Genomic DNA, 24,593 nt, shown 5'->3' on the forward strand with positions numbered 1-24,593 from the left:
TGATCTGATAGTTTTGAGAGAATTTTTGCCTAGTGCATAGGTGTGAAACTGTGGGTGGTAGGAGGAAGTCGTTTTTCCCATGCTGAATAAATAGGGTACTGCTGTTGTAGAGCAGGATGGGGATGGGTTATCTTGGTGCATCTCTGGTTATACAAAAAGATTTCTGTTGCAGGATTTCTATTCTTATAGTTAAGTTTCTTTAAAACAATTTATATTGAGATACAGTTCATGTACAATGTAGTTCAGCCATTTAAAGTGTACAACTCCCTGATTTTTAGCACATTCACAGGGCTGTAAACCATAACTATGGTCAGTTTTAGAACATTTTCATCCCTCTGTAATGAAACTCTATACCTAATTAGCTGTCAATGCCCTTTCCCCTGAACCTCTGCATCCCCCACCCCGTGGCAACCACTAATCTACTTTCTGTTTCTATAGAGTTGCCTAATGTAGTTGATCATATTTATCACATACCATGTGTGGTTTTCTGAGATGGACTTCTTTTACTTAACATGTTTTTCATCCATGCTGTAGCCTGTTATCAGAACGTCATTACTTTTTATGGCTGAATAATGTTGCATTATATATATGTATACCACATTTTGTTTGTCCATTCATGTGTTGATGGACACTGAGTTACCATCTTTTGGCTGTTGTGAAATATGGTGCTATTAACATTGACATACAAGTGTTTAAGTTCCTGTTTTCAATTTTTGGGGCTATATAGCTAGAAATAGAATTGTTGGGTCATACGGTAATTTTATGTTTAGACAAACTTTTTCACAGTGGTCACACCATTTTACATTCCTACCAACATTACACAAGAGTTCAGTTTCTCTATATCCTTGCCAACACTAGTTCTTTTCTTTCTTTTTTAAAAAAATAGCAGCCATCCTTATGCATGTGAAGTGATAATCTCATTGTGATTTTGATTTCCATTTCTCTAACAACTAGTGATGTTGAGCATCATTTTATGTGCTTAACTAGATATCTGTTTATCTTCTGTAGAGAAGTCTATTCAAGTTGTGCATGAGTGGCTTAGTCAGTTGAGCGTCCAACTTTTGATTTTGGCTCAGGTCATGATCTTGAGGTAATTAAATAAAGCCCAAGTCAGGGTCTGTGCTCAGTGAGGAATCTGCTTGAGATTCTCCCTCTCCCTCTCGTCTTCCCCCCACTGCACTCAGGAATCTCTCCCCAACAGCACCCTAAAAATCAATCAATCAATCAAACAATCAATCAATCTTTAGAAAATCTACTCAAGTCCATTGCCCATTTTTGAATTGGGTTGTTTATTATTGAGTTGTGGGAGTTTGTATATATTCTGGGTATTAATCCCTTATCAGATACATAATTTTCAAAAACTCTCTCCGATTCCTTAGGGTTGCCTTTTCACTGTGTTGATAGCATTTTTTGCACAAAAGTTTTTAATTTTGATGAAGTCCCATTTGTTTGCTTTTCCTTTTGTTACTTGTACTTTTGGTATCATATCCGAGAAATTATTACCAAATCCAAAGTCATGAAGCTTTTCTCCTATGTTTTCTTCTAAGATTTTATAGTTTTATCTCTTGCCTTTAGATCTTTGAGCCATTTTAAGTAGATTTTTCTATATAGAATAAAGCAAGGGTTCAATTTCATTGTTTTGTATGTGGATATTCAGTTTTTTCAACACCATTTTCTGTAAGACTGTTCTTTCCCTACCTCTTTGCATCCTTATCAAAAATCAGTTGACCGTAAATACAGTGATTTATTTGTGGACTCTTAAGTTCTGTTCCATTGATCTATATATCTGTGTTTATCCAGTATTACACTGTTATGATTACTGTAGTTTTGTGGTCAGTTTTGAAACTAGGAAGTGTGAGTCCTCTAACTTTTTCTTTTCTTTTTTTTTTAAAGACTTTATTTATTTATTTGACAGAGAGAGAGAGAGAGAGATCCCAAGTAGGCAGATAGGCAGGCAGAGAGAGGGGGGGGAAGCAGGCTCCCTGCTGAGCAAAGAGCCCGATGCGGGGCTCGATCCCAGGACCCTGAGATCATGGCCTGAGCAGAAGGCAGAGGTTTAACCCACTGAGCCACCCAGGCGCCCCTAACTTTTTTCTTTTTCAATATTGTTTTAGATATTCAAGGGACCTTGAGATTCCATGTGAATTTTAGGGGTTTTCTTTTTAATTTCTACAAAATAATTATTGGTTGTTTTGTTTAAAAAGTAAAGTCCATTGAATCTCTGGGAGGTATCACCATCTTAACAATATTGTCTTCTGATCCCATAAATGTGACCAGATTTTTTAGGTTTTCTTTAGCAACATTTTGTAATATTCAGAGTACAAGTTTTCATCTCTCTTATTAAATTTATTTCTAAGTATTCTATTTTTTTTTTTTTGATGTGGTGGTAAATGGAATTATTTTCTTTATTTTATTTTCAGGTTATTCATTGCTAATGTATAGAAATACAATGAGTTTTGTAATTGATCTTTTATTCTTCAAACTTGTTGAACTCTTTTTCTAGTAGTTTTCTTTTTTTTTAAGGTTCTTTTACTTTATTATTTTTATTAAGTGATCTGTATTCCCAGTGTGGGGGTTGAATTCATTGGACTTGAACTCATGATAAAATGAGTTGCATACTCTACTGACTAGCCATCCTGGTGCCCCTCTAGTAGTTTTTTTCCTCTCCTCCCCTTCTTCTTCTTCTTCTTCTTCTTCTTCTTCTTTTTAAATTTGAGAGCAGAGAGAGAGAATGAGAAGGGAGAGGGTCAGAGGGAGAAGCAGACACTTCGCTGAGTAGGGAGCCCAATGTGACCCTCGATGCTGGGACTCTGGGATCATGACTTGAGCCAAAAGCAGTTGCTTAACCAACTGAGCCACCCAAGCACCCCCCTCGAGTAGTTTTCTGATAGAGCTCTAGTTCTCATTGTTTTAATGGAATCCTTACAATTTTCTAACTATAAAATCAAGTTATCTACAAATAAAAATGGTTTTACATCTTCCCTTCCAGTTTGAATTCCTTTTTTTTCTTGCCTAATTGCTTTGTATTAAAGCAGTAATAACAGTGTTGAATAGAAGTATAAGAGCAGAAATCCTTGTCTTGTTCCAGATTTTAGGGGGAAAATAATTCAGTATTTCACTGTTAAATATGATATCAGCTAAAGGTTTTTCATGAATACTATAGCAGATTTTATAGCAGATATTTGTGATTCTTGAAATATTAGTTAATAGCTTCAGATTTGTTGAAAACATTTTGTTTAATATAACAAATGACAATAATGCTTTGTTTGCATAAATACAGGACTTTTGTTTTTGCTGTTTGTAAGCTATGTGAAAAGCAGCATCTGGATGATAGCTTCCCATTCTACTTTCACAGTAAAACTCATTCTGTAATATTAAAATTTTTAAATGTTTTAATTCTTTAAGTGCATCATTATAGAAAAATTAGAAAAGATGCAGTAAACCAAGAGATAAAACTTTTAACCTTTAGTAGTTTCAACCTTCAGAGGTGACCCTTTATGATTTGGCATATTTTGTATTTATTTATGTATATAATTTGTTAATTTTCATCATGTACTTATTGAGTACCTACCTTAGACAGTGGGGATATAGTGCTGCATAAAACATTATACTTGCCCTCATGGAGGCTGTAGTTTGGTGATGGGAAACAGGCACTAAGTAAATAATTATATAATACTTTTCTACATAATATATAAATTATATACATAATCTCCAATTATATACATAGATCTCCAGTTTTTTTACAGGATTTTTACAAAACACAAATTGATCATGCTACTTCCTTATTCTTCAGTGGTTTTTAAAATACTTTTGGGGGGGCGCCTGGGTGGCTCAGTGGGTTGGGCCACTGCCTTCGGCTCGGGTCATGATCTCAGAGTCCTGGGATCGAGCCCCGCATCGGGCTCTCTGCTTGGCGGGGAGCCTGCTTCCTCCTCTCTCTGTGCCTGTCTCTCTGCCGGAGTGAAGGGCTAAATTCTTTTTTTTTTTTTAAGATTTTATTTATTTATTTATTTGACAGAGAGAGAGAGATCACAAGTGGGCAGAGAGGCAGGCAGAGAGAGAGAGGAGGAAGCAGGCTCCCTGCTGAGCAGAGAGCCCGATGCGGGACTCGATCCCAGGACCCTGAGATCATGACCTGAGCCGAAGGCAGCGGCTTAACCCACTGAGCTACCCAGGCGCCCGAAGGGCTAAATTCTTAATATGGCCTCTGAGCCCCTACATAGGTTGTCCTTCCCCTTTCTCTCTCCCTCTCTTTGATCTTATACCATTTCTTCTTGCTTTTCGAAAAGTGCTCTAACACTATTGGCATCATTTCAGCACTGGTTAAGAATATGCATCCTTCCAGCAAAGGCCCCTTGTACGTACTTTTCTCATAGTCTGGAATGCTTCTGTACCACCCATTCATTTCATCTAGTCAGTGCCTACTCATTTATTAGCTCAAGCATTACTTTCTCAAGGAGCTTTTCCTTACCAGTCCCCAATCTAGCTTGGGTTCCTTTGCTATGCATTTTTATAGAAGCTTGTTTCTTTTTTTCAGAATGCGAATTCAGTTTGAATATTCAGTTTCTGTCTCCCTCACTTGACTGCAGGGTTTATGAGAGCAGGAACCATATCTATTTTTAAAATCACCAGTGCCTCGCTCAATAAGTACTTCCTAAAAGAATGAATGAATATATGTGCTATATATAGTTCTATTCCACATGATAAACTTAGGGATATAGAGGAGCATATATACTGTATTTGGTCATATTTAAGACACTACTGACTGAAAGATACACCATTTTTCTGTACCTGTAAAAAGAATGCTGCCAGTTAAACCATGACAGTTACCAGTTGTGAGACATATTTTGATTTCAAAGATGTTAGTGTGAAAAAATATGCCTCTTAGAATCAGTGAAATGTAATTTTTTAAGTGAGATTATTTAATTTGTAATCTTGTTTTTCTACTTGGTATACTGTGAAATATCTTTGTGTGTCAAGAATTAAACTTCTGTCATTTATTTCTTTTACTTATTTTGAGAGTGTGAGCATGCACATGTGAGCAAGCAGGGTGGGGAGGGGCAGAGGGACAGGAAGAGAGAATCTTCAGCAGGCTCTATGCCTAGTGCATCTAGTCCTGACCTAGGACTCGATCTCAAGACCCTGAGATCATGACCTTAGCCAAAATCAAGAGTCCGATACCTAACTGTCTGAGCCACTCAGTTGCCCTTCTTCTATTGTTTTAAATGTCTGAGTGGTATTTTATTGCACAAATTTTATTCTTGATTTTAAAAAATATTTCACCATTTTTGTATGCAAAAGAAGTTCATATTTAAAATATTCTTATCTAGGGGGACCTGGGCGGCTCAGTGGGCTAAGCCTCTGCCTTTAGCTCAGGTCATGATCCCAGGATCCTGGGATCAAGCCCTGTATCAGGCTCTCTGCTCAGCAGGGAGCCTTTTCCCCTTTCTCTCTCTCTGCCTGCCTCTCTGCCTACTTATGATCTCTGTCTGTCAAATAAATAAATAAAAATAAAATCTTTTTTTAAAAATGTTCTTATCTACATTAAATTTTTTTTTTCTATTTTGTTAATGCTATATTGACTTCCATTATGTAGCTCTCACAGATTCAAGAGTGATATCCTGGTGTTACCTGAAATTGTCTCATGAAAGCAGGCCAGATGTGGCCTACAGGCCATAGTTTGCTGACCTCTGCTTTACACTGTTAAAAAATTGGTGAGGATCCCAAAGAAGTCTGTCTGTATACATTATATCTGTTAGTATATACTGCATTAGAAGTTAAACTGGCTGTACCTGGGTAGCTGTTGGTTAAGCATGGGACTCATGATTTTTGGCTCAGGTCGTCATCTAGGGGTCATGAGATAGAGCCCTACTTCAGGATCCACATTTAGCACGGCATCTGCATGAGATTCTGCCTCTACCCCTACTCTGGCTTAAACACATACTCTCCCCTCAAATAAATAAATAAATAAATAAAATCTTTTTTAAAATAATAAAATAAAAAATAACTCAGAAGAAAGTTTTTAGGGGGAGAGATGGGAAGTAAGATTTATTTCCTGGCTTATAAGTTCTCTCTAATTTTATCTTAAATACAGCCATTCAAATATGGAAAAGGTGGTTAAAAAATAAATTACCTCTTGTATCACTCTCAGTAGTGGAGAGAAAAGCAAATCACCTCTTCTGTTGCTTTCTTGGGTCTTTGGAATTGTGGAAGCAAACAAATGTTGAACAATAAAACTGGAAAAATTTTTAAACACAACTATATACAAGCACGTATTTTATTAGCCATCAGAGCAATGACCTCATCACACATCCTCTCTGGAAATCTCTATTGTATCCCCATAACGAAATGAAAAAGGCAGATAATTTCTGAGTATTATTTTTTAAATAGTTTTGGTTTGTGGACTCCCTGAAAGGATCTTGGGGACCCCCAAGGCTCCCCAGACCAGACTTTGGGAGCTGGTAGGTTAGTTCATAGTGGGTACTTAGTAAATGTTGGTTGAATGAACACACTGCCTGCCCCCTAGTGATGTAGGGATAGAGAAACTAAATTAGTATTTAATTTTATGGTATGAGAGAGAAGCTCTATGGCAATTTAGAGTAGGGAGCTAGAGTAACCAAGGAAGAAAGAAGCTTATAAAAATGTTTTCCTGATCTTTTTAATTTGATAATACATCAACAAATGAAATGGAAAAACCCTTGTGATCCATGAGATAGTTTGTTGGAAATTATTCTGTTCTGTCCTAAAAATCACCTAAAGTTTTCTGAACTTTGTATCAGAGGTCTACAGAAAAGCGAAAGTGTTTATACACAAAATTTTCAAAACTGAGTTTTCCTTGTAAATGACAGATACAGTAACACAGAAATAACTGAATAAATATTTGGGAATCACCTTTGAGTGGGTTTGCATATATATGTATTTACAGATATGTTTTATTTGTATTGATTTAACTAGAGCTAATAATGTCTTAGTGTAGAAGTTTTTAATATTTTCTCTTTCCACTCCAAATCAGTGTCTTAATGGTTTTGATGTTTCAGATTCGTTACATTTCACAAACACAAGGCCTGCCCGCCGAATATCTTCTCAGTGCTGGGACAAAAACAACGAGATTTTTCAACAGAGATCCTAATTTGGGGTATCCGCTGTGGAGGCTTAAGGTCTGTCTCCCCTACTATACTACCCATTCCTGCACTCCTTACTCCCAGCTTTTTAGTTACTAAGTTCTTGAGGTGGAGGTGGGAAAGGGGATGGTGGTGGTGGCAATGTATGTTTGCAGGAAGTACTTAAAAAAATTATCTCATTGTACCCATCTGACCTGATCCTTAGCTTAAAAAAGTAAGTAAATAAATAAACACCGTTCAGTTGTCTGAGGTTGTTTTGTATATTTGAACCAGCAGCTGAGAAGAGGGTATGGAAAACAGTGTCACCATTAAATCACAGGAAGAACAAGAATAACTTAGCTATGACTGTTTTTTGGAGAATTCTGAGTAAATATGAGAAAACAACATAATTTTCTAACTCACCATGTTAAGGCCTTATATATTTTCATGAAATAAATGCCTGCTTTTTACTTCTGAATCTACTCCTTTAACTTGAGATCTCAAACGAGTTTGAGTAACTTTGTAAATCTCTGTCCCTGAACCTGTTTAATAGTTAGGATTTGAAATATCATTTCCTTTGAAAGTAGCTTTAAGAGAAATATGGTAATGATCCTCTTACATGACATCCTTCAGGTACTGTGCTACATCATTGTTTCCACATTTAATTTAGCAGTATTAAAAGAGTAGTCAGATATCCAGGTCCCATTCATATGCTAGAAGATTTTCTGGCTGTAAATTACTTTCATGTTTGCCATCTCTGATTGGCAAGGTGATGACACCTGTTTCTTTGTATTTTGGCTTTAATTTGAACAAAATGTGAAAATAACGTACAGATGGAATTTTTTTTTTTAATCTGTATTTTATAGACACCGGAAGAACATGAATTGGAGACTGGAATCAAATCAAAAGAAGCTCGAAAGTACATTTTTAATTGTTTAGATGACATGGCTCAGGTGAGTATAGAAAGTTTCAGGAAGCCAGATATTTCCGTATCTCAGAGACACACTTCCATTGATTAATTATATTAAAGATAGATTCAATCTGTTATCTTCTAGTACATTTTCATTTTTTAGAGATAGAAGTTCATTAATATTCTGCCATGTATTAAAAGAACATTTGAGTCCTAACCAAGATACTTTTGGAATTACGTGTTCTCCCTTGCTTTTGCTTAACTGATCTCTTTGCGTGTCAGTATTTTGAGATACTGTTTTTGAAGATTTCTTTACTGTCCATTTTCTCTGCTAAAAAAATACATAAGAGCTAACATTAGTTGAGTGCATATTGTGTTCCAAATTCTGTTTAAACACTTCATATTTATTATGTCATTTAATCTTTTCAACAATAGGAATTTTTAAGTAATAATAATTGCTTTCATTTGTTTGTCCAAATTTTGAATGAAAAGGTTCATTCAGCTTTATTCTACCAACACACTCTACCAAATTGAAGATTTTATTTAGTGTAAGAAGAGTTTCCACTTGTTAAAATGATTTTTCTGTAATAAAATGAATTTCCTCAGGTTTTTCTCTTGAGATCTGTATCTGTTTATCGATCTATCTATGTATTATGCACATGCTTAGTATCAACATTAAAGGTTAAATGATGAAGTGTGATATTTCTAAATTTTTCCCGTAAGGTAAATATGTCCACAGACTTGGAGGGAACAGATATGTTGGCAGAGAAGGCGGATCGAAGAGAATATATTGATCTGTTAAAAAAAATGCTAACAATTGATGCAGATAAGAGAGTTACTCCTCTGAAAACTCTTAACCATCAGTTTGTGACAATGACCCACCTTCTGGATTTTCCACATAGCAATCAGTGAGTATGGTCTGGGGCACTCACCATGATGTGGTCCTGTGTTGTTACCATCTTACAGTTAAACAGAGTGATCATGAGCAGCGGCCTTGGTACTTGCATATGTGGCTCACTGATGCTTTCCTTTCTCATTGAAAAATCATGAGATTAAAAATAAGATGTCTGTTTTTTCTCTTTACAGTTATAAAAACTCTTGATTCATTTTATCTAAATATAGTTGGGTTAAAATTTTGATCCGTATTCATTTTGAGTTTTTGTTAACTTTTTAAATCTTAGCATACATTTTACTGAATCTTTAATCTTTCTTTTCAGTGTTAAGTCCTGTTTTCAGAACATGGAGATCTGCAAGCGGAGGGTTCACATGTATGATACAGTGAGTCAGATCAAGAGTCCCTTCACTACTCACGTTGCCCCAAATACAAGCACAAATCTAACCATGAGCTTCAGCAACCAGCTTAATACAGTGCACAATCAGGTATTCAGTAAATGATTTTGGAAATTCGAACCTAATAGGGATAGGAACTAGTTAAGAGTACAGGTTGAGATAAAGAAACCAGTCTTTGCTTTGGTGATCTTGTTATTTCTGAACGAATTTCCTGCATGGCGAAAGTGATGGAAAACCAGGTGGACATGACACTTACCAGTAATGTGTCGCCAAAAACTAAATACAAAGGCCTAATTCAGGTTCTTATAGTTTTCTCCTAGTTTCATAAGTGGACCATAGCTGTTGTACTTCTTACTGCTGTTAGTTGTATTGACTTTAGCCACTGACTTTCTCTGTTAGAAAGATTTTATATTTCTCATTACAGTGTGTTGAAGGGTATTTCCAGTAATTTTTTTCTCTACTGTACATTAGATCCTCAGAACTCATTCATCTTGTAACTGCAAGTTTACAGTTTGCCTTTGATTTCCTCCACTCACTTTCTCTCCCACCTGCTGCCCTGTCCCTGGCAACCGCCAGTCTACTCAGAGTTTCTATGAGTTCAGTTTGGGGTTTCCAGTAATTAACTTTAAGAGTGATTTTGCATTTGTTTGCCAAACAGTGATATTTATATTTGTCACTGAAGATGTGAGCTTCCTAATTTCTTTTAAAGTGCGATTTGGTGGTATCTCATATCCAGCAACTTTTTGTACAGAGAGAAGGGATAAGGGTTTATCTGAGGCTGTCCTTAGTACAGGACTGTTTTTGATTCTGTGTTTTCTTATTCAACCTTATAGTATGCCTTAAATTTAGAGACTGGGAAAATTTCCTAAGCAGAGAGTTATTTCAGGGACCATTACTACTACATTTTAAAACTTTAAGTTTTTCTGGCTAGATTCTGCATGTGTAAAAATACTGTTATTTCTGCTTTATGTCCATATACAACTATTATCCTTTTGTTTTTAGGCCAGTGTTCTAGCTTCCAGTTCTACTGCAGCAGCTGCTACTCTTTCCCTGGCTAATTCAGATGTCTCATTGCTAAACTACCAGTCGGCTTTGTATCCATCGTCTGCAGCACCAGTTCCTGGAGTTGCCCAGCAGGGCGTGTCCTTGCAGCCTGGAACCACCCAAATTTGCACTCAGACAGATCCGTTCCAACAAACATTTATAGTATGTCCACCTGCTTTTCAGAGTAAGTGGGGAAACTCCTGTATGGAATAGTATCATATCAGACCCACAGATCTTGCTTTACGCAGTTCCTTAGTAGGTATCTAGTTGTTCAGTTTTGATCTCTGACAAGTTTAAACTCTGTTTCTGAATATGAAGATTTACCCTTTTTACATTGGTTGTTTATTTAATTTTGATACTGTCTGACACATTTTGGGAGTTCAATTAACTTTTCGTATTTGAACTGCTGTGATAACAATTTCTTGCCCACTGAGACCTTGTGCCACTGTCCTATATCTTGTTTAAGTATGTTTCTCTCAATATGCAGAAATACTAAGCTTGAAGAAATTTGTTGTAAACAGAAATTCTTTATCGAATCTTACTCCTTTATCATTCCATTATTAAATAAAATTAACATTTCAAATAAAAGGTAATTTTATCCTAAAATGTAAAAATTATGCCTAAGAATATATAACCTCATGAATTACATTCAGAAATAAGGTTATTATTTATTGAACTGAAAAATTCTACAAGCTGAGGTACCTGTGGGGAGTACATTTAGATTATCTGCTTTAGCTTATGAATCATACTCTTCCTGCAAACTTCTATAAACAGAGGAACAGAATAGCTGAAGAAAGAGGCTCTGACCCCATGCATTGCAATAAGATTTAAAATTTAAAATTTCACATTCCCATCCTTCCTCATTTTTTTCATTGTTGTTCTGTAATTCATTCCATCCAGTTCCTTTTTTTCTGAAATATGGGAAATGTGTTTATTGATATGGTGAGCCAATTAAAAGGTTAAATTATTTAAGGATATTTTCTGATAGCATACTTGACTTTCCCAACAGAAAGTCATTGACTGTACTCCGTGGTAATAAACCAGGATTCAGTCTTGTCATAGCAGAAGCAGGTAGCATTTTTATCTTTTAACTTCAGTTACTTATTGACTGTGATTCTCTTGTTTGTTTGGTTTCTGACAGAGTCGGAGCAAACAGAAGGAAAAGAGGGGCTAGGGGAGACTGAGAGATTACCGGGAGGACAGGAGAGCGATAGCGATGTAAACCAGGGAGAAACCACAGGGAGAGCGGAGGAGCAGATTCCAAACCCGTAAATGCAAATTTAGCCTAACTTCCAAATAATTTTCTGGTATACTACATGATAGTAAATTCTATACTTTGGGTTATCATATGTTGAGTGATTCTTCTACTGAAGTTAGCGAACTAGCCACCCTCCTCCCCTTCACCTTTTCCAAAGTGAGTCTCACAGGAACAGTTTTCAGATGTGAGACTCTGAAGTCTTCTGCTGCTTCTCAGATGGTATTTATGAGACGAGGCAGAACTTTTTGGTTCCCTTAATAAAAAAAAAAAAAATGTAGACTCGATATAGAGGGGGAAAGTGGTGTAACTCCTTTTGCTTTAACTAGGTAAGTATAAGTTTTGGAAATTTTTTTCTATAGGAAGTCCGAATAACCTGAGGAGCTAGAGCAAATTATAAAATTTCCAAACAAAAGGGAGTTTTTAAGTTAAGGTAATAAGGATGAAAATAGCTGATAAGTATTACTACATGCCAGATAATGTTCTATTTGTACTTGTATTAATTCATCCTCAGCAAACAATCCTAGGAAGTAGGTAATGTCATTATGCCTAATGTCAATATGTCCCGTTAAAGATGAGAAAATTGAACCTGATTCTTTCATCTGCCCAAAGTCTTAATAACTAGCTAGTGGTAAAATTGGGACTTGAACCTAGGCAGTGGGGTTTTGAAATATGCTGTACCTCCTCTTAGCATTTAAACTCAGCTGAAAAGGTTGTCAGTTGGTTTGCCAGCCCAGCCATATGCTGGTTTTTTCCTAGCAGTCCTGTATTCCAGGTTGCCTTTTTTCTTTCACTATCTGCTCTTTTGCAAAATACTATACTTAGAGGAAAATTGACCCTCATCAATTAAATAGTTCTTTCCATACTTCCATGGTTTTTTATTTAATGGGTTGTATTCAACAAAAACAAAACAAAACAAAAACCAAAACTTGAGTAATTTCTTAGTTCAGAGTTCAGGGAGAACCTTCCAAAAGCGTTGCCTTTTGTTAATTCTTGGTTTTCACTTGTAGTTTTCTGAAGCAAGTTTGAAGCTAGCTTAACTGCTGTGGTTTAACCTAAATTATGAAAGCAATCTGATGGTTATTTAGTTGCATTTTTAGGTTAGTACTCTAAATACTACTTTCTGTACTATTCCAGTTGACCAAAATAGGTACACATTTTGCTCAATGATGACTATTATTTTGTAATTTTGTCCCTTTTACTTCATTATCTTGAAACTTAGAGGTGAACGTCATGAACATTTCTTCCTAAATTTTGCCTCCCTTTGCCCTTTGTTCCTGCCCATTTCTAGGAGGCTATCACAGTAATGTTGTCTTGTAGTTGGCCATATGTCCTGGGAATTTAGACAAGAATTTTGATGTTGCTTAGCTATCTTTTTTTTTTTTTTACAGTGAGTAAGAATCATTTATTTGTACATTAGCTCTTCCCAGATTTTTCTTTTTTTTTTTTCCAATTTATTTATTTTCAGAAAAACAGTATTCATTATGTTTTCACCACACCCAGTGCTCCATGCAAGCTGTGCGCTCTATAATACCCACCACCTGGTACCCCAACCTCCCACCCCCCCGCCACTTCAAACCCCTCAGATTGTTTTTCAGAGTCCATAGTCTCTCATGGTTCATCTCCCCTTCCAATTTACCCAAAAGCAATACCCTCCCCAATGTCCATAACCCTACCTCCCTTCTCCCAACCCCCCTCCCCCCAGCAACCCACAGATTGTTTCGTGAGATTAAGAGTCACTTATGGTTTGTCTCCCTCCCTATCCCATCTTGTTTCATGGATTCTTCTCCTACCCACTTAAGCCCCCATGTTGCATTACCACTCCCTCATATCAGGGAGATCATATGATAGTTGTCTTTCTCCGCTTAGCTATCTTACTAGATAGCATTGCCTTATGAAGAACAGCTGGCAGATTTTCTTTCTAATCTGGATATCTGGATTTGTTACCTTTTATTTTTATATAAGTAGCACTTTTTAAAAAAGGTATTATTCTGGTGTTTTATTTCTGATCTTACTAGTCTCTCTTACTTTGTGTATTTGTGGATTGTGTTTTCCAGTGTGACATCTTACTGCTAAAATACTTGTAAATCACTGAAAAGGAAAATTGTAAGACTTGCTGAAAACCACAGTATTAGAGTTTAGGAGTTACGCTTATTTGGTGTCTCTATAGTAATATTAAGAGAAGTTAGTCATTGGTAGCTTAGAAAGTGTCACTGAAGAAGTATTCTAATTAAAATAATATGTTTGTGTTCCCACCTCACCAAACGCAGGCATTAGTGAATTAGAGAAACTTCTATTAGTAGATAATAGAAACTTAAATTCTGCACATTGACAGTTTTGATAGGGCAGGTTTAAAAGAAAGCTTTGAAGTCTCTCTTTTCAACTCTTGGCTAAAGGGAGAGCTGTCCTGAGCCCCTTTTTCCCCCAGAATAAGAAATTCCCATTTGGAGGAAACATTCATTCAGCATTTGTGCCCAAAGCAAGGCAACAAAAATTCTTGATTTTCTTAGCTATGCATTAGTTGTAAAAGAGCCTTATTAGAAAGCTGGCAAAGGCAAAGGCAGATTCCTAAAATAAGTAGAAAAAAGTGTTTCTGTAAACGCAAATATCTACTTTTTAAATATTTTTATCCTGAGTTATAATTTCTTCAGTTCGTATACTAGTTAAAGATCAAATGTATAACTAATTTGTGAATTTTTTGAGGAGTAGGGTAAAACATCTTAAAATATTCTCAAAGGGTAACTTAGATGATAAATAATGATAATTTTTTTCTTAACTTGAGCCATAACTAACCAAAAGTTACAATTATTTTAAGTCTTCACTTTTAATAGATTACATGTAAAAAATCCAGATTTTTCCCCCGAATGGATTAAAAGGTGAATGTAACCTAATAAGTGTAGATTTTTTGTTTGTTTGCTTTTGCGTGTGCTGTTAATGGGAATGGGATGGGTATTAGTTTTAAGTGTTGTAGGACAAAAAAAAAATTTCTTTAATTCCCTTAAACCATCCCTTTTTGTATCAAACATCTTCCCATGAATTTAACCTGAAAGAGCCAAACCAGTCTCCCTTTTCTTAGCCCTCTAGACTTCTATGAAACTCCTTTGTCTTACGTGTCTAATACTAACCTGGGTGATGAATTATTTGAACAGAAAAGCTAAAAACAAGAAAGCCCCAAACAAGGCGCAGACCTCACACAGCACTTTAACTGTGGTGGTGTTTTCTGCAGCTGGACTACAAGCAACAACAAAACACTCTGGATTCCCTGTGAGGATGGATAACGCCGTGCCGATTGTACCCCAGGCGCCAGCCGCGCAGCCACTGCAGATCCAGTCGGGAGTGCTGACGCAGGTAACAGCCACGGCAGCTCGGACACTCCGTGTTTGTCCTCGAGGATGGTATTTGCTTTGACTGTCAGATCTTTCTTGGTTATGATTCAGTGGACGTAAAAGGAGACAACTCTAGAGGAATGATTCCTAACACTGTTGCAACTCTGACAGTGTCTTCCTTAGACTTACAGGGATAAATACCCTGACCCTGATAAACTGTGTTTTGAGTAAATTCACTCCGACTTTGTGGGATGTAGTTAATTTTTTATACACATGGAGTAACATTTTGATTCTAAAGATAAAGTGTTGCCCTTTTGTTCCCTTCAGTGGCCCCTTTGCTGGCTCTTTCAGAATGACGTCATGGCAGAGAGGCTGCATCAGATCAGGATGCCTCTTCAAGTGTTACATTCCTTCACTCTGTGTGTTTGAGCTATAGGAAGCCTTAAAAATTTTCTACCTGCCATGGGACATGCAACTAAGATGGGCAAGAACATCATGAAAGACTTACATAAGCAACAGATACTGTATTTTCAATTCTATGTGTAAATATTTGTGTCCCAATACACAGAAGAAATTTGGAAGTCCAGAAACTCTTCTCTTGGGAGTAGGAAGAAGAGAAATTATTAATACATGCCTTTGTTACCTGAGTTTTGTAGAACCGATCCTCTGAATCTGGCCCAAGAAGGATTCCTGTACTTGATTGCTTTAGGCCCTTGACATTTGACCTAGTAGGCTGATGCTGTGCAGAGTTGAAGGGGCAAGTTGTGTTTGTACGTGCATTTAGGTGATACGAAATGACTGCTTGTTGGTAATATCTTGGGGGGAATGAGAACCCTTCTGAATCCAGATAACCTGCCTCCGTGTCTGTTTCACTCATCTGCCTGATCTACGTTGCAGGGAAGCTGTACACCACTAATGGTAGCAACTCTCCACCCTCAAGTAGCCACCATCGCACCGCAGTATGCGGTGCCCTTTACTCTGAGCTGCGCAGCCGGCCGGCCGGCGCTGGTTGAACAGACTGCCGCTGTACTGGTAATTCCCCTCACTTGATTGTGTTACTAACGGAGTTTCTTTGGTTTCTTTCTTTTTTATTTTTTCCTGCTTGTTTTTGTTCTGTTTTCTTCTGGTTTTCTCATTAAAAAAAAAAAAAAAAAAAATTTAACTTAGTCTTTGCAGAGGGCATGGAAGCATGTGCCATCTTGTGGCTGTGTTCTTGCTACATCTTTAATGTCTCGTTGTTTTCCTCCCCAACATTTGCTGAAGCACTGTTTGATTCTGATATTCAGAGTGGCTCTGTAAGGAACCAGATCCCTTTATTCTTCTTTGCCAGCCTAGTGTGATAAAAGCACTTGGTGTAGCCTCAGAAGAGCTTCAACACTGTATCTGTTTTTTGCTCTTTTACCCTCTGATCCTTGAGAATAAAGGAAATGGCCCTTAGTTTGGCTTTGCTGCAGGTATCCGGATGGCCAAAATTTGAACTCCTTGGCAAGTTAGCTTCCTTCTTTATTTGCTATTTTAAGCTTCTAAAATTTTTGTGCGTGTAGAAATGTTTAAGATGCTCCTAATTTATTGCTTTATCAGTTGATGTTAACGTTTCTTCTATGAACATATGAAGATAACTCTCTTTGCCACTCATGATCAGTGGCAGCTGATATCTTCCATTTAAAGATGTTCCCTGTAGAATTTTTTTAGATCATATTTCATTTGTTGGTTGTGATTAAATATAAACTCATTTTTAGGGGTTTATGGAGAAATTAATGACTTAACAAATAGGTCTTTATACAGAGATGAAAATATGGCTGAAAACTCTTATGCAATACCTTTGTGACTAAAAGTCCTGGGAACAGTCACTAAATGCAGCAGCAAATGCAGTAGTATGGGGCTTAGAGATAGGAAAAATAAGTAGGACATCAAGGTGTATTTCAGGATTTGTATCCTTCAGAGTGGTCTTTGGATGTGTTTTGGTTTATTCGGGGGAGTTAGAATTGTTTATTGGACATCCAGCATTTCATTATTTGAAATTTAAAGCTAGGTAAGCATTTGAAAACCTTATTGATACTACTGAATACTGATTATCTGTATCTTTTGTGAAGGGGCTTTTAAATTCCTTTGTTGTTTCTCAAGGACTCTGTGTGAGTATAAACACTTCCAGAAACATACTTTGGTTGTCGGAATTTGCTTGGTTTTTAGTTTAAAAGCCTTTGTCACCTCCATATTAATTATATTATGAGCATAAAACCCGAGTGCAAGGGAGTCAGATACATTTCCAATTTGATTGATCCAGGCCCTGGTTCTAACTTGCTCACCTGTAGTTTTGAGAATGTTAGTTGATACTCTCCTCTCCTGCTTCTCTTAAGTTTGCTCTAGTCATTTGCTAAGCTTTGCATATTTTTGTTCTTCCTCTGTCAAAACAGTTCGTCGCTCGGAACGCCAGATTTCTGCCTCACGTTGGAATGTTATTTCTTGCTCTGTATTAAACTACATGCTTTGTCTTGTGCAGGTGTTGGCTTATGGAAAGACGCATGGTGTGACTTAACATACTTCTCTTATTTTTTGTTTTGTTTTATTTTGTTTTAAATTCTGCTTATGGTAGCAGACGTGTTTGCAGTTTCTCTGCTTTGAAGGCTTCTTGTTTGGAACCGGTATTTGTAACAAGTGGATCTGTTACTTGCAGAAATATTTTTAAAACAGTGTGTTGATGGCCTTGCAGTTTGAAATTTAAGAAAGAACCATATGTACCCTAGCATTGTAGGTGATTGTACTGTAGAATTTTAAAGTTTAAAAAGGAAACTTTCAAATCTGTTCGCATTTTTAAGAAAATGCCAGAATTTCTGTAAGAAGTTTCAGAAAACATATTTGTTGCTGTCTATTGCAAGTGCTTGTTAAAAACCAGAAATGATGTATTTTCTTGTAGTGATTAGTTTTTATGTTGAAGTATATTTTTATAAATGATATGTTAAACAGTATATTTTAAGTAACTATTAAAAACAAAATATGGTGCTCCCTGCATCTGTTTTGGAAATATTTTACTTACTGCCTTATTTAATTCTCTCATATGGCTATATATGATGAAGTTGGCTTTCTGTTTCTGGCATATGCTTGTTTGCCAAAAGGATTTTGGCCTTTGGTCATTCACATCTGGCTTCATGTTTGAAGTTCTACCCTTTTAAAAAGGCATAATTCTCCCCTTTGTTTTATGGGTTGAATTGACCTGATGTCTTAACTGATTGGCACTTAAATTTTAAAATTCCTATTTTTAATCTCAAGGGAACTGTCTTAACTCTTTCTAGGTGTATTTTTAGAATCCTTGCAAAAATTATATTCCATCATTTAACCAGAGCTTACCTCTGAACTTTTCAGACTCTTTGACTCCACATTATAATAGAGAAACTCTTAACCACAGGGATCTTCTTTTCTTTAATACCCTGGTGGTCATGTTACAGAGGTGGCCCAGAGAAAGCAGTATGTTCTCTTTCCCTGTTCATAAGACTTGTAACCTTGAGCCCCTCTGACTTTTCTTTTTTGATCTCTGCAAGTTAACAATCTACAAGCAACTTCTTTTACAATATGAATTTTTCTTTCATCTAAAAAACAAAAGAAAAAGCCAAGAATGAGTTAAGTCTGGATCTTTTTTGTGTGTGTTTCCTTACAGCAGGCTTGGCCTGGAGGAACCCAACAAATTCTCCTGCCTTCAACTTGGCAACAGTTGCCTGGGGTAGCTCTGCACAACTCTGTCCAACCCACAGCAGTCATTCCAGAGGCCATGGGCAGTGGCCAGCAGCTCACAGACTGGAGGCAAGTACCCTGTGTTCCTCTCTGGGAGATCTGCAAGGGCAGCTCCCTTAGGGTAGGAGTGCTTAATGATTTGGTCAGACTCCTAGGAAGAAAATAAAGGAAAGGAGAGATGTATCTCTGTTTCAGATTCTTTAAGAAAAGAACCCATTTCGGGCTAGGAGGTGGAGTAATGAGAAGCTTGGAATATAGGAAAACATAGGTTCTGAGGTCAGGAATCATTTACTTCAGATCGAAAGTCTTATGCATTTAGAAACCATGCAATGAAAACCAAGGCTTTGTCATCCAGGTGCCCAATTTAAAAAATAAAATGCAGCTCTATTTGGTTGTCTTAATTGCTTTTAATACCTATCTGGTCCTAATTTCCCAGTGGTTTAGGCATTCAGTCTTCTCTGTGTCTTTCTGTTGGTGCAGGAATGCCCACTCTCATGGCAACCAGTACAGCACTATCATGCAGCAGCCCTCCTTGCTGACTAACCACGTGACGCTGGCCACTGCTCAGCCCCTGAATGTTGGTGTTGCCCATGTTGTCAGACAACCACAATCCAGTTCTCTCCCTTCTAAGAAGAATAAGCAATCTGCTCCAGTCTCTTCTAAGTAAGTCTTTGTTAGAGTTGGTAGTTAAAAGTGCCATTTTTGAGAGAGACATCGCCAGCATTTAAAGGGCTGTGGTATAGACCTTTTTGGTGAGAAGCAGCGAGTAGCTGCCAAATTGAGGAAGAGATAACCTTTTCACTTGGGCATGCATACCAGGTGTGTCCTCCTTATGCAAATCCTTTCTCTCTGCTGCCACTTTGAATCCAGGCCCTCTTTTTTTTTTTCTTTTTATATGATTTTTTTTTTTTATAAACATATAATGTATTATTAGCCCCAGGAGCACAGGTCTGTGAATCACCAGGTTTACACACTTCACAGCACTCACCATAGCGCATACCCTCCCCAATGTCCATAACCCCACCACCCTCTCCCTACCCCCATCCCCCCAACTCCCCTCAGTTTGTTTTGTGACATTAAGAGTTTCTTATGGTTTGTCTCCCTCCTGATCCCGTCTTGTTTCATTTATTCTTTTCCTACCCCCAGACCCCCCATGTTGCATCTCCACTTCTTCATATCAGGGAGATCGTATGATAGTTGCCTTTCTCTGATTAACTTATTTCACTAAGCATAATACCCTCTAGTTCCATCCACATCGTTGCAAATGGCAAGATTTCATTTCTTTTGATGGCTGCATAGTATTCCATTATATACACACACACACACACACACACACACACATACACATCTTCTTTATCCATTCATCAGTTGATGGACATCTAGGTTCTTTCCATAGTTTGGTTATTGTGGACATGCTATAAACATTCGGGTGCACGTGCCCCTTCGGAGGCCCTCTTTTTTGCCAATGTTTTTATTTTTCTGCCCACGTTACATTGGGAAATTTAACTATGGAATAAAGGGCATACAAAAATAAAATTTACATTGTATTTTAGGGTTCTTGGCTCTGATGGAAATCCTCTTTTAGAGTGGTTTTGTTTAGTTTTTATTGTAACTTCTATAGTCAAGTGTATTGAATTAATGATTAGGTGAAAAGGAGTCAAAGAACAAGTTGGAAAGAGTTCTGGGGAAAAGGTAGATAATTTGGGGGGCCAGGGACTTAACAGTGTTTCTTATGGCCTTTTTCTACAGGTCTTCGCTGGATGTTCTGCCTTCTCAAGTCTATTCTCTTGTTGGGAGCAGTCCTCTCCGTACCACATCTTCTTATAATTCCCTAGTCCCTGTCCCAGATCAGCATCAGCCAATCATCATTCCAGATACTCCCAGCCCTCCTGTGAGTGTCATCACCATCCGCAGTGACACCGATGAGGAAGAGGACAATAAGTACAAGCCCAATAGGTAAGATAGGTGAATGGCTCCCTGATCCAGTTGAAGGCAGGAGTGACTAAGGCTCTTAGCCTTAGGCCCTTGGTTTCAGACAAGTGGTCCAGTTTGGGCTATGAGAGGAAGGACTAAAAATTGATATTTTGGAAGTGTGGTCTTGGATGTGTCAGAACACTCCAGTTTCCATGACTGAGCATCATGGTAAATCCTTCTATTCAGATACGTTAGCTGGAAGGGGAATATTAAGTCGCTTAATATTTAGCTGCTTTGGTTTGGAATGCACATTATACCATGGACATGATTCCCTGCCTTTAAGGACCTTTAGGGTCTGAAAACAGATGCCATAGCAGAGCACATAAACAACAGTTAATTGGAAAAGTCAGTAGATAGGAGGTTATTTGTAAATTCTTAATCTGCAAAGGCCACTTTGGAAGAGGTCCAACTTGAAATAGGGCTGCTTTCTTTCTCCTTCTGCTTTGTGGTCTGAAAGTTGAGGAATGTCCATACCAGATAATTTCCTCTTATTTCAGCACCTTAATCCAAGTTCTTAACTGGGCAGTTAACCAAGAGAGAGTGTATACCTTGAAGAACTATTACATACACCTCTCTCTTAGTGGGAACATAGTCAGTTGCTTCGATTGTTCTGTGTTGTATGCTTTATTGGGCCTTTAGTGCTAGGCATAAAAAAGAGGGAGTAACACCACGTTTACCTGGGAAGGTAGGGTTCACACATGACAGTAACTGAGAAGACTTTGCAGAGTTACATATGAATGAAGTTTAATGACCTGAAAGAGCAGATTTAGAATGAAGTACCTCAAAAGAGGTATTTACAAATGATATTTACAGTTACAAAATGGTATTTACAAATGGGATGTAGACTTGAAACTAAGCCTTGGAAGTGGTTTCTGAACTGATTTGGGGAAGAGAAAAGGTAAACTTTCCAGTGAGGAAAAATGACTATGGAGTGGCAAAAAATGTGTAACCAGCAGGATTTCTTTGACTAGAGCCAAGTCTCTTTAAAAAATGAGGAAAAATTAAAGTTAGGAAGGTGGAGTTCAGTTTATGAAGGAACATTTAAAAAAAAAATATGGTGAGAAGTTTGTTTAGACATCCAAGGAATCATTAATATAGTTTAGCAGGATGATACAGAGAATACTGTAGAGATAACCGTGGGTGGAAATGGCCGAGCAGCAACATGGAATACTTGTTAGAGCTGTGTATCTGGCAGCATTCTGTGCCAGCTTGAATCCTGTCTTCACCACTTACCACTTGTGTGATCTTGGCTGAGTGTCTTAATCTCTCTGTGCTTCAGCTTCCTCATCTGCAAAAAGGGGATTATAGTAACTACTTCAAAGAAGTGTTGTGAGGATTTAGTGAGACCTATGTGGAGGGTGAGAATAGTGCCTGATGCAGAATAAGAGCTCAGAAGTCTGCTGCTGCTCGTGTTACTCTGTTGCCGTTATCATCCTGGGAGAAACAATGATCATCAAAGAAACATTGCTAAAAGTGGGCTGAATTTTCACATATTTTCTTCTCCTCAGCTCTGGCCTGAAGGCAAGGTCTAACGTCATCAGTTATGTCACTGTCAATGATTCTCCAGACTCTGACTCTTCCTTGAGCAGCCCATATTCCACTGATACCCTGAGTGCTCTCCGGGGCAACAGTGGACCCCTGGTGGAGGGGCCTGGCAGAGTCGCGGGGGATGGCACCGGCACCCGCACCATCATTGTACCTCCACTGAAAACTCAGCTCGGTGACTGCACTGGGGCAGCCCCAGCCTCAGGTGAGCATCCTCACAGCCACATGGGAATTCTCTGTCGCTGTTTGTGTCCTGAAACGTGTTGCTTTAATCTACTTATGCCAACAGTAGCGACCATTCTTTAATTCAGAAATCAGTTCCTTGGGATGTGAAAATATTTTTGGCGATCAGTTTATCTTACTTTGTTTTTTTTGTAAACATAGTGATGAATTTGTAGTCTCAGAAATATACTCACTTTTGATGGGAGAACACAGACAAGAGCTGTTGTATAGCCGGGAGAATCAGCTGGCAAATTTTTTTGTCACAGGTGATTCAAATTTGATAATCCAGAGTAAAAAGGAACTGATACTTTTTTTTTTTTTTTTTTTTTTTAAACAGTGTGTACTTAGATCTTTTCTTACCTGGTGTCATAGCAGTGATACTTTGTGGTTTTATTATCAACCTAGCTTCCTCCATCTTTTTCCTGTTAGATGCTGGGCTTAGGCTCGCTGGTTCAGTTACCGGGTAATGCTAGCTGTAGTAACAAGCAGCAGATCTCCAGGGCTTAACATAATAGAATTTTGCTTCTCAGTCACATGACTTCCCAGTGCTAGTGCTCCTGGTTGGTGGGCCTGCAGGGAGTCAAGGATCAGAGCCCAGGAATCCTCAGCCTCTGATGAGAAGAGGGAAGAGTTTGGAGGAGGGACACACATTGCTTTAGCTTGTAAGCCCTGGAAACAGTGTATACTAACCCCATGGCCCCACCTGGAGGTTGGGGGGCCCAGGAAACGGAGTCCTTGTCTAGGCAGCTGTTTTTCAGTGGCAACTCTGTACACCAAAGGAGGGAAGCATGAATTTTTGGTGTCAGTATAGCTGTCTGTGCTGTACTTAACGTAAATTAGTGTTTTACTCTGAATTGTGTTACTGCCAGAGACATGAACAGGATTCTGATTTTAGGATATTGTATTAAGCTTCAGTATGGTTCCCCCCCTCCCCAGAAGTGGGTAGCTGTCCCGTTGAAGACAAGGCAGAACTTCCTGATACCAGGCTACTGAACAGTGTTGTTGGAAGCTCTGTCCACTGTTGGGTCCAAAGAATAGAGGCTACTCCACAAATCATTGAATAAATGATTCCATTTTCCTAGTAGGACTACAGAGGAAACAAAATTTTGAAATTGATCTTGCTTATATCCAACTGGCCTGCAGTTTCTTAGAATTTGAAGCTAGTGAGTGCCCAACAAGATCTAATTGTACCTTCTTTTGAAGCCCCTTTGACACCTAAATGTTCTAAGTATTACCAACATCTTATTCAGCTTCCCATTGCCATTTCTATACTTGTTTAACCCCTTCCTACATAAAACTCTAGCCCCCTTGGGGGCATAGTGACTGTGTCCCACTGGTGTTTGTTTTTCCAGTAGTGCCTTGCACATTATAAGAGACTGGATAAGATTTACTAAAGTGAATCTTTGGAAGATCCTTTATGGAGCTTTGTAGCAAGCCAGAAAAGAAATGGGTTGTACAGTTTTTGTTCCTCTGGTATAAACGTAATTGAGGAAATAAGATACACATGAAACCTTAACTTTTGCAAACCTCTTTCAGCTGTGGACTGATGAATATGATGCCATCTGAGGTTTAGCTAAGGCTACTCATAACTCATTATGGTCTGACCCTTTTTTTAGGTCTTGTGAGCAGTAAGACCAAGCCAGTGGCCTCAGTGAGTGGGCAGTCATCTGGATGCTGTATCACCCCCACCGGCTATCGAGCTCCACGCGGGGGGACCGGCGCAGCACAGCCACTCAACCTTAGCCAGGTAAGCGCTAGGGGCTGCTGCCTTCTGTTTGGGGCCCTCCCTCCTGTCACTCTCTGGAGAACCCTGCTTCTGGCTGGACTGCTGAATAAAGCCAAATGAAGCCCCTTTTGTGTCAGACCGTTTAGTGTTCTGTGGCCTGCGTCATGTCTACATGTGCTATGTCCCTTTATTCCCTCTGTAAGTGTGTTGAGAATGCACATTCCAGGTTTTCCATTAGACCTCCCTAAACTGTCCTGGAAGATTAGAGAAATGTCTGGAATTTAGGAAGAGCCTCAGGTGCTTTAGTCCCTGCATGCTTCTGTACCACCACATGCTTTGCTCCCAGGTTCTCTTCCTTTATCGCCCAGGTCATAAATAACCTTGAGCTCACACCGATTACTTGAGGCAAGAGACAGTGCAAAGCTTTGTGGCTACTTCATCAACTGGTTCTAGTGCTGTGTGTTGCCTTGAGTCT

At 38.2% G+C, this 24,593-nt stretch overlaps 1 protein-coding gene across 4 annotated transcripts in view; it reads left to right on the plus strand.

Moving 5' to 3' along the window:
* HIPK1 (homeodomain interacting protein kinase 1) overlaps positions 1–24,593 on the plus strand; it is a 58,480-nt gene that overhangs the window by 28,093 nt on the left and 5,794 nt on the right. For 3 of the 4 annotated variants that reach the window (XM_044238955.1, XM_044238954.1, XM_044238956.1), the window contains 12 exons: positions 7,038–7,157; positions 7,967–8,053; positions 8,734–8,918; positions 9,228–9,390; positions 10,303–10,528; positions 14,826–14,947; positions 15,823–15,957; positions 18,578–18,720; positions 19,132–19,314; positions 20,401–20,607; positions 22,134–22,375; positions 24,009–24,139. In XM_044238955.1, coding sequence (XP_044094890.1) covers positions 7,038–7,157; positions 7,967–8,053; positions 8,734–8,918; positions 9,228–9,390; positions 10,303–10,528; positions 14,826–14,947; positions 15,823–15,957; positions 18,578–18,720; positions 19,132–19,314; positions 20,401–20,607; positions 22,134–22,375; positions 24,009–24,139 — 1,944 coding nt within the window. The remainder of the gene's footprint in view (positions 1–7,037; positions 7,158–7,966; positions 8,054–8,733; positions 8,919–9,227; positions 9,391–10,302; positions 10,529–14,825; positions 14,948–15,822; positions 15,958–18,577; positions 18,721–19,131; positions 19,315–20,400; positions 20,608–22,133; positions 22,376–24,008; positions 24,140–24,593) is intronic. The other variant, XM_044238957.1, reaches the window with a different exon arrangement.

This window comes from Neovison vison, chromosome 2, assembly GCF_020171115.1.
Source record: "Neovison vison isolate M4711 chromosome 2, ASM_NN_V1, whole genome shotgun sequence".
NCBI classification, from domain to species: domain Eukaryota; kingdom Metazoa; phylum Chordata; class Mammalia; order Carnivora; family Mustelidae; genus Neogale; species Neogale vison.